General features: G+C 38.0%; 1 protein-coding gene across 1 annotated transcript; it reads left to right on the top strand.

Annotated features, from left to right (window-relative positions):
* Positions 1-3189: 3189 nt before the first annotated feature.
* Positions 3190-8835, top strand: LOC105057298 (shaggy-related protein kinase alpha). The gene is made up of 13 exons (XM_010939874.3): positions 3190-3479; positions 4951-5141; positions 5267-5359; positions 5653-5712; positions 5972-6244; positions 6665-6739; positions 7045-7101; positions 7185-7325; positions 7427-7477; positions 7640-7735; positions 7835-7918; positions 8009-8111; positions 8223-8835. The coding sequence occupies exons 2-13, from the start codon at positions 5028-5030 to the stop codon at positions 8303-8305; spliced, it is 1230 nt and encodes a 409-aa protein (XP_010938176.1). The 5' UTR covers positions 3190-3479; positions 4951-5027; the 3' UTR covers positions 8306-8835.
* Positions 8836-9630: the final 795 nt, after the last annotated feature.

The following is a 9630-nucleotide window of genomic DNA, read 5'->3' as shown; positions in this document are numbered from 1 at the left end:
TTGGTGTCTTCTACTCACGATCATTTTTTTTTTCCTCGAGTTTTTACATTTATACTCTTATTTTTATATAATATAATATTTGTCATGCGCTATATGGATGACTTATGTCTCTGTGGATCAATATTTCCTCTACACACATAAGTGGCATCATAAGATAATCAAGATCATGTTTTAGTTAGATTGGATGCTAATCTAGTAGAAGAAGTTCTTCTATTGCTGCCGGCATTGTATCATGTAGTATTATATATGCTAAGTTGGATTATTTTGTCTGCTTGCTCCAGCATCTTCGCCAGTGCATGCACAAAATTTAAAAACAAATTTTCCTCATTGTTTTTGTGTTGAGTAATAATAACTTGATTAATGTTGTGGTAACAGATAACCTTTTAAACAAGTTAGCTCAACCACCTGACACTTGGCAGATAGTTCAGGCTACTCAATCTGCTATGACTGCTTAGAGCAAAAAAGAGAGATGATTTGCCGATAGAGTGATTACTTTGATAATTCTTTTAATTATCAATGAGACTAAACTGATGATTGAGAAAATTTTGAAACCTTTTTTGTGACACAAGAACAAGTGATAAGGTTCAAGCTCTTGTCTAGAGACTGAAGAAAAACCAAATTCGGGTTGGATCTATTCAAAATCTGAATACAATCAAATAAACTAAATGTTTGGAATTTGGAATTAAGGTTTCTAATGATGTTCTCCATTAAGTAGTTGATTTGGATTATAATTATATCTCAAATTGAGTAATGCAATCCTTTCAAAAAATATATATAATTAACAGTCTACCATCCAATTTGATATAACTTTTTGGTTTCTATGATATTTATTAGTTTCTAAAAGTTGATAACAATTAGTTTGTGGACATGTATAGTTTGTTATTTTATGATCTTTTTAATCTAATGGGTTCATTGGGTTTTTCCAATGTTAATAGAAAAAGGCTCTCAATCCAATATTTAATGATATATTTGAAAGTATTATGGTGTATTACTTTCATTTAAAAAGCTTTAGTAATATAAAATCTTGCACTTGCAGTAGAGGGGGTAAAGCCCACAGATCAAGGAACTAAAATATGTATGCTGTTGGTGGCACATCAATTCTAATTTACTGAATCAGAAAAGTAGCATTAGTTTGAAAGTTCAATTGAGATAGACTCAACTACCATAAATCTTGCAGATCACTTCATTTCATTCAACAATGACAACTTGCAATATTTGACAAATATTTTCCATATGTTGTGTTTTAAGCTTCATACAAATAGTGAGCAGCTGATGCATGGGGTACGCGAGTTGTTGATATTCAAAATCAAAATTTAAAATATTTTTTTTTGAGATACTGTATCTTAAATGATAATCATCAATATATCTTGAGAAATTTGGCTGTCGGCGATCCCAAAAGTCATGGGCGACTAATCATTTTGAGTTTTATCAGGACTCATTTAGTTTGTGACTGAAATCATAATTATAATTGATTGAAGTAAAAATTGAAATAGCTATATTTCCAGATTTGTTTGATTCACGATCAAAATTAAAATAAAATTTGAATATTAAAAAATAGTAGAGATCGGAGTATTTTCATTTTTCGCTAGAATTAGAATAAAAATGAAACCTCCTTTAATTAAACAATAGTAGTGAAAATCAGTTTCATTTTTTTTTCAAACTCCAATCAGTTTCATTTCTATTCCAAACTCCAACTTCTCCCAACTCTGTCTTTAGGTTACACATTCCGTGCATCTATGATCCTTCTCTTCCATCCATAATTTTTTGAACAAAATACTCAGAAATGACCACCATAAAAACAGTAGGAGATGAACCACAAACATAAGCTATTGATTGATTCCCCTACCTTGAACCTTTCCACAGGAAACCTAACTTGCCGGCCCCGGAACCCTGACCCACCGACCAGTCTACCTCCGATTGCATGAAGAAAAATGTTGCAAGAAAAAAAACACCACACTTGCTTTGTTTTCGTTCATTTGGATAAGGGTCTACAAGTCTATCACTATGAGGCTGGCACCTAATGATTCCATCAGGAATCTAATAAAATATTAGCAACATGTTTAGCTAAAATTTAGGTTATTGTCCCCAAAATACCCACCAATCTCATGAACCAGATGGCCCCCACAAGCCCTCCTCGATCACGCGGTCCACGTCGGACCGACGGTCCTTTCGGCCTCCATCCTTGTGGGCCGGGTCAAACGGCACGTTAATCACAGGTTGACCGGGCCATTTTTATCCAGCAAACCCACTACCGTCCAGTCCAATTAAGCTACAGTCACGGCGGTTACTGTACCTCCAGGTCATGGGATCCAAAGCACATGGCCATAGGACAGAGGTGGCGGTCGGGGTGAGTCCACCACAAGATACTAGGCTTTGCGGAAGAGTTCCGACACATAGGGGCCCACATAATAGCCACTTATTGCCGGAAATAACCGCTTTAATTACGTGAAATACCATTCATGCCCCTGACCTCGACCGATGGCCGCAATAATTGCATGAGAAATTAGGGTACAGCAGGGGTCCACCGAGGCGACGGTCCATGATGTGTCGCAGTCTCAGCGGTGCGGCCGACTCCATCTCACATCGGTGGTCCCGATCAAAGGTCTTTGTGATCCAGAGCCCAGACACCACTCCTGAGCCGTCCGATCCTCGACAGCGACCGGTGATGACCAGAAAAGTTGTACTTCTGATGGCATAACTGCAATGAAGTACACCCATCTGGAGCAAAATCGTCACTTAACGTGCTTAAAAAATAAAACCACTGCCGCCTGGAGAACCTAAAGAGGGGACCAAAAATTCGAGCCATCTGATTTTGATCGGACGGCTAGCCATGTAGAATCAGTTGAGAGTACTTTGCTGAAGGACGGAGATATGATCACCATGGGTAAGTCACAAGGCTCATAACGGGTACGTGTCCCCGCGGGTTGGCTGCGAGAACATTCGTACAAGGGCTTTTACGTAATTCGGTGAAAACGAAGCTGCATTTAGTAGAGGCTTGTGGTGCGTCGGTGAGATTATTTGCATGTAAGTAAGTTGAAAAAGCGACGAAATATTGAATGGTTAATAATTGGGAAAAAGGCGTTTAGTTTAGCCGATTTACCAAAAAAGGAAAAAAAAAAACATTGGTAGAGGGTAGCACAGAAAATTAAAACGGAAACTAAAAATTTTAAAAAGCTTTTGGAGTTTGAACGGTCAACAGAGGGCGACCTAAAAAATCCAGGCTTCGTTCTCCATTCTTCTTTGCTAGTCTCCTGCAACTCGTCATCAGACCTCGCCATCAAATAAAAAAGAACCAAAAATTTGATCGAGAGAAAACGAGAGATATGAAGAATCCCACACGATCTTTGTCTGAATAGATAGTCGAAAGAGGATGATGCGGAGAGGAGTGTTGATTGCTTGTTATCTGCGTCGCCGTTTCGTTGTCTTGACGTGATTAGGCGGATCGGAGCGGCGATCTCGGAAGGCGTCGGCTGGATCTCGTAAGGATCTCCTTTTTGCCCGCATTTGTTTTATTTTCTGTGGTTTTTGGAAGAATTATCGGCTTCTTTGGACCGGTTTATGGTTTTTCTGAGCGGATCCGCGTTGCGTTATTCCCGGCTTCGGCCGATGTCTGATCTTTGTTGCGGTTTTTCGTTAGGGGTTTCGGATTTCTGTGATTCGATTTCCCTTGTGAAGTAATTTCTTTATCCTTGCTTTCCAGCGGATCCGCGGGGATATTCCAGTTGTCAAAGAAATTTATTTTTTGTTTTTTTTTTTTGATAAAATTCCATGCTAAACGCCTCTCTCTCTCTCTCCCTGTGTGTGTGTGTGTGTGTGTTTTCTGAGGAATAGAGGGATTTTTGGGTATTTTTCGGTCCTTTGATCTGAATGGTCTGCTATGGTTTTAGGTCTTTGTATCGTTTGAAGCTTTTTTCCCCTTTCCGGTCCTTCTCCGCATCCTGGGGAAGATTTCTTGTTCCTCGATTTTTTGTAGTTTTTCTTTCTGTCTTTATGATGTAGGGTGGTATCTAGGTTAGGTTCGTGGCAGCATGCGATCTGTACAGTATTCAAGCAATTTCAGGCGTTTTTTTCCTCATGCCGCTCTTCTGTTGTTTGTTTGGTTGATGTACACTATCTTTGTGGAGAATTGATTACTCCAGGACGAGAAGTAAAATTTATTTAAGTACTTTTGAGAAACTGATCGTGGACTGAATGAAAATTCGTTTTTGTGTCTCTGAAATTTGGAGGTGTAGTTGGACCTGGAATCGCCTTTTGGGATGACGATGTAGTGTGCTTCTGTTTGTCGTTATTCATGCATGAACCGATTGTGTCTTTTGGCTTGGATATTTACATGCGTTTACCATGACTGGATGATGTGATGGATGTGGAAAGTTGGGTCGAGTGGGGATGGATGATATCTTACACATTCCTATCTAAGTAGTATTTTTATGAACTGTAGATATTCTGGAATTCATTTTGAAGGATAATTTTTGAACATTTTTGATGCCGGTTAATTTCAAGCATATCCTATTGTCAATTTGAGAAATGCGGTTGCATGGTAAATAAGGATGCAATTTGTCAGGCTCTGCAAGTTTGACATCCGATGGCTTTTTTAGATGGCTATTTTTTTTTGCTACGTATGGTAATATGCAACTGAATTGCGAATTACTCTTGGTGTTACACATTAGCCATCAGAGTATCTTTGTCATTTCCTAGTCATGGGTGAGTATATTAATTTTAACTTACATTCTGTTTTGGTTTTTCTATAAAGCCTGATCGTGCTTTCAGCTTACTTTGTACATTAGATTGCTGTTAATGGTCCCTGCCTAATTTATTTTTCATCCTTCATTTGAATCTCTTGTGTATATTTTTATTCGTCGATTTACTTATTTTACATGAAGAGAAATGAATATGAATATCACATTGCAGCTTTTCTATGTTTGCTGATAAATACCATCATATATTTTACAGGTAAATGCATTGGTTCAGCGTGACAAAGTTGCTTGTGCGATACATTGAATTCAGATCCTTTTAGGTATTTGCAACAGATGGCTTCAGCGAGTGTGGTGACTGCATCGGGGATGAAAAATGCCGGTGGTACTAGTGTTGGTGTGGACAGGTTGCCAGATGAGATGAATGATATGAAGATAAGGGATGACAAGGTAGACCGGCATGCATTTTCACTTATATCTCTTTTCTATGACACTTGGTTGGAAATAGATATTATCTTGTGTTTAGAAATTGGTCTGTCGCATGTATTGATTTCTAATCTGCTGAACCTGCACAGGAGGTGGAAGCAACAGTTATTGATGGCAATGGGACAGAAACTGGTCATATAATTGTAACCACTATTGGTGGAAGAAATGGCCAGCCAAAACAGGTAAAAGCAGTAAGCATATTGGTTATGACATCCAACAGAGTACTGAATTTTTTGGTTTTTAAACTCTTAATCAGTTGAAATGCATTTTTGGTATGGTGGAGTAGAGCTACTGATACATCACAGAGCAATGTTTTTGCTTAAATTTGACGTCTTATATGTGGATTGGTACCATGCATAGCTATGATCTTTATGATCTTTGTTATCACTTCTTTTCCATGCTTTATTTCATTTATTGATCATCGTATTGACTGCAAATTTGGTCTTACTATAGAAGTTCTCCCTCTTAATGGCAGACTATAAGGTATATGGCTGAGCGTGTAGTAGGACATGGATCATTTGGAATTGTGTTCCAGGTTTGTTTGATCACCTTAGCACTTGACTGAAGTTATGTCATCATAGTTGTTAGAGGAATGTGCATATGCATCATTTTTGTCTATTTACTGATTAGATAAGTAGAACGTGCCTGCATAATGATGGCTTAATGTGACTATTCCACTCTGTTACTATATGCATCATTTACATTTTCTTTTTATTGATTTGACAAACTTATCTGTGTGCTAACGAGATTAATTTTACTAATTTTTTTACCTTTTGTTTTTTCCCCCTTAATAGGCAAAGTGTCTGGAGACGAGTGAAACAGTAGCAATAAAGAAGGTTCTTCAAGACAAGAGGTACAAGAACCGTGAGCTGCAAACCATGCGTCTTCTTGATCATCCAAATGTTGTTTCTCTGAAGCATTGCTTCTTTTCAACAACTGAGAAGGATGAGCTATATCTTAACTTAGTACTCGAATATGTGCCTGAGACTGTTCATCGTGTTGTCAAACACTACAACAAGATGAACCAACGTATGCCGCTAATATATGTGAAACTTTACATGTACCAGGTAAGAACGAGTCTTTGTTGTTATGTGGTCTTTGCATGTGATTTCCTTTTTAAAAACTCTGTTCATGTGCTTTTTTTCCCTATAAGTCATAGTTTATCAAGCAAAAATGATGCACAATTCTGTGGCTTTTACGCTGTTCCTGTTACATGTAATTTGGTATTAATATTGTTTGACACTTTAATACAGGCTAGACTTATTAAATAAATAATTATTTTAGGACTTGCAACAGGTATTGCAAGTATTTCAGTTGAATTACTTATTTCGTTATTTGTTCAGAGGAAAACCCATGTGCTCTTTAAAGTTAGATTTAGTCTGTTTAAAACATTGAATTGCAAGTGTTTCAGTTGATTGCTTTGGGGAAGTAATTCTGAAAATCTATGTAAGCTGGCTTTTTCTTATTCTGTTTTGATATTTTAACAGATTTGTAGAGCATTGGCTTATATTCATGGCAGCATTGGAGTATGCCACAGAGACATTAAGCCACAAAATCTTCTGGTATGCTTACTAAGCAAAATATCTATTTATTCCTCTTAGTTCATGTAAGTTCAGCATTTTCATATGAATGCCTTATTCCTATAGCTAAAAATGGAGGCTTAAAAGTGATAATTTAAATTTGATCAATCATATTGAGAGTTTCATTATCTAAGAGTGATCAGTAGTCAACTGAAAATCTAGTATATACTTGCTAGTGTCAAAATACATGTACAGATATCATGACATATTTCTATAAGTTGTTTCCTCACATTAACTCCCAATTTGCATAGAATAAGTAACTTGACCATGCATTTATTCTTCAACAGGTCAACCCACACACTCATCAGCTGAAACTCTGTGACTTTGGCAGTGCAAAAGTTCTGGTATGTGTTTTTGTACATGGAACTGAGATCAATGTTATTCTTATTGTAATTTTGGTCGATGTATTTATTTTTGGAGCTAACAGGTGAAGGGAGAACCAAATATATCTTATATCTGTTCAAGATACTACAGAGCTCCTGAGCTTATATTTGGTGCAACTGAGTACACCACAGCAATTGACATCTGGTCTGCTGGTTGTGTTCTTGCTGAACTCCTACTAGGACAGGTAGACAACCTCATCTACAATTACTTGCTAAAATGTCTTGGGTCTCTTTGTAATTTTAATTGCTAGAATTTGTCACTAAATATGACCATGTCTCTCAACAGCCTCTCTTTCCCGGTGACAGTGGAGTTGACCAGCTCGTTGAAATAATCAAGGTAATATCACTTGGGCCATGGTATTTTATTATTCACACCCACTCACATCCTCTGTGTGTGTGTGTGTGTGTGCATATGTATCTATGTATGTGGGGGTGTGCACATGCATTTATATCTTTTTGTATGTGTGTGTTTAACTCACACGACCTTTTTTTTTTGCAGGTCTTAGGCACCCCAACAAGGGAAGAAATCAAATGCATGAACCCAAATTATACAGAGTTTAAATTCCCACAAATTAAAGCTCACCCGTGGCACAAGGTATGAATTGTCTTCCCTTGTTTATTTCTTTAATTTGGAGCCATGTTCTGTCATGGCTATTTATTTCTTATAATCTAATATTTTCATGTGTCTGATCAGATCTTCCATAAAAGGATGCCGCCTGAGGCTGTGGATCTTGTGTCTAGACTTCTCCAATACTCCCCGAACCTGCGATGTACTGCTGTAAGTATTTTGAGGGAATGCCATGCATTTACCATGCACAGCAAAACTTGAATCCATATGCATACCTAATTATATTATTTTTCTTTGCAGCTGGATGCGTTGATTCATCCATTTTTTGATGAGCTTCGTGATCCAAGTACCCGCCTACCAAATGGCCGTTTTCTACCCCCTCTCTTTAATTTCAAGCCTCATGGTAAGTCTTGATAGAAATAATTGTTAGTTTTACTGTATCTTGGCTATCAGCATGAACTTGTTGGCCTGCAAGGACCTCAATGATTTATTTGTTTTCTGTGCTGATGATCAGAGTTGAAAGGTGTGCCAATGGAGATCTTATTGAAGTTGATTCCAGAGCATGCGAGAAAGCAATGTGCCTTCCTGGGATTATAAGCTTGTTGATAGGATTACCTAAAAATAGCCCATGTATGCGCTGTAGGAAGGAAATGCGTCTTGTGAGATTTGGGAGTTGGTGGCGGAGGTGGTTAGATGAGACTTTGTTGCTATCTTCTGTGTATTTCCATCACTGCCTTGTTCTGTGAAGCAGACTGAAGCTTCTGCTCCGCCCAGAACCTCTATGGTTCTCTGTTAACCCGTGGTTTCTGTCGTCCATACAATAGATTTATAACATTATATAAAGTAGAGAGAGTGCCGTTGTTTCGTTGATTTATTCAAAATATGGATCCAAATGCTGTTTCCAGATTTCTATGTGATATTGTTGTGTCATTCCTGTCAGGGAAAACATCATCGCCCCTTGGCTGCTCCTGTCTTGCATCATTAGGATCTCAAGGTTTCTCAGATTGATTTGATTTATCAGGATTATGGGTTATCATCATTGAACAGCTCCCTCTAGGGCTTTTGTTGTTCCATCAACTTTGTGCGAGGATATATTTATGAACAATACTTGAAGTATGCTTTGGCCATGTGCAGTGTTCTGCCATGTCTTGTATTGTTCGAGTCTTTGCCAATGTTGGTTAATCTCTTTATTTCTTCTGGAGTTTCAGATTTTTTTTTTTCTATATAATAAAAGCTATATTTGGATCTTAATGCTGAAATTTTGTGAACTGCAATGAGTGGAGTATAACACCAAAGTGCTGGTTAATTACCTGGTCCTGTTGTAACCCTCGAGAGAATGCGTGGTCCCCAGAATATCATCGCAGTGTTCCGCAAGGAACGTCGTGATCCAATTAGCAGCACTATTAGCAATTTTTCATCTAGTGATCTGGCACGAGCTTCTGACGTATTGCTCCCATTTGGGATCAGGCGTGAATCGTTCCATGCGTGATGTCGTTGGCTCCATTCTGGGCTAGTATTTGATGTTCTTTTCCACCGTTTGATTTGCTTTCGCACGCAATCGTTAGCTTTGCGTGAGAGGCTGAATGATAATAAACCTGTAAGTTAATTTTGCTTGCATGCATGATAAATTTCGTGGATGACCGTTGGTCCAACCTTGTTGATATGAGTAGCCCCAAATCCAGCAACAATGTGCTTTCTTCGCATGATTGAGGTCTATGTTGCTTGAAATCAACAGGTTTGACGTGCATGTGCATTACAACATACTTCTAGGCCCGAATCTTGGTCTATTTGAATCCTTATGTTGGCACAAGTCACAATCTCTGCTGTAAGAGAGAGCGAGAGAGAGAGAGAGGAATAAAGGGATTCATTCTAAGTATTCGATGATTCTTGAATTATGATTTGTTATTAGAAGGATTCGCGCT

This window comes from Elaeis guineensis, chromosome 14 (genome assembly GCF_000442705.2).
Source record: "Elaeis guineensis isolate ETL-2024a chromosome 14, EG11, whole genome shotgun sequence".
NCBI lineage: Eukaryota > Viridiplantae > Streptophyta > Magnoliopsida > Arecales > Arecaceae > Elaeis > Elaeis guineensis.
This window is presented reverse-complemented; position numbering and strand designations above follow the sequence as displayed.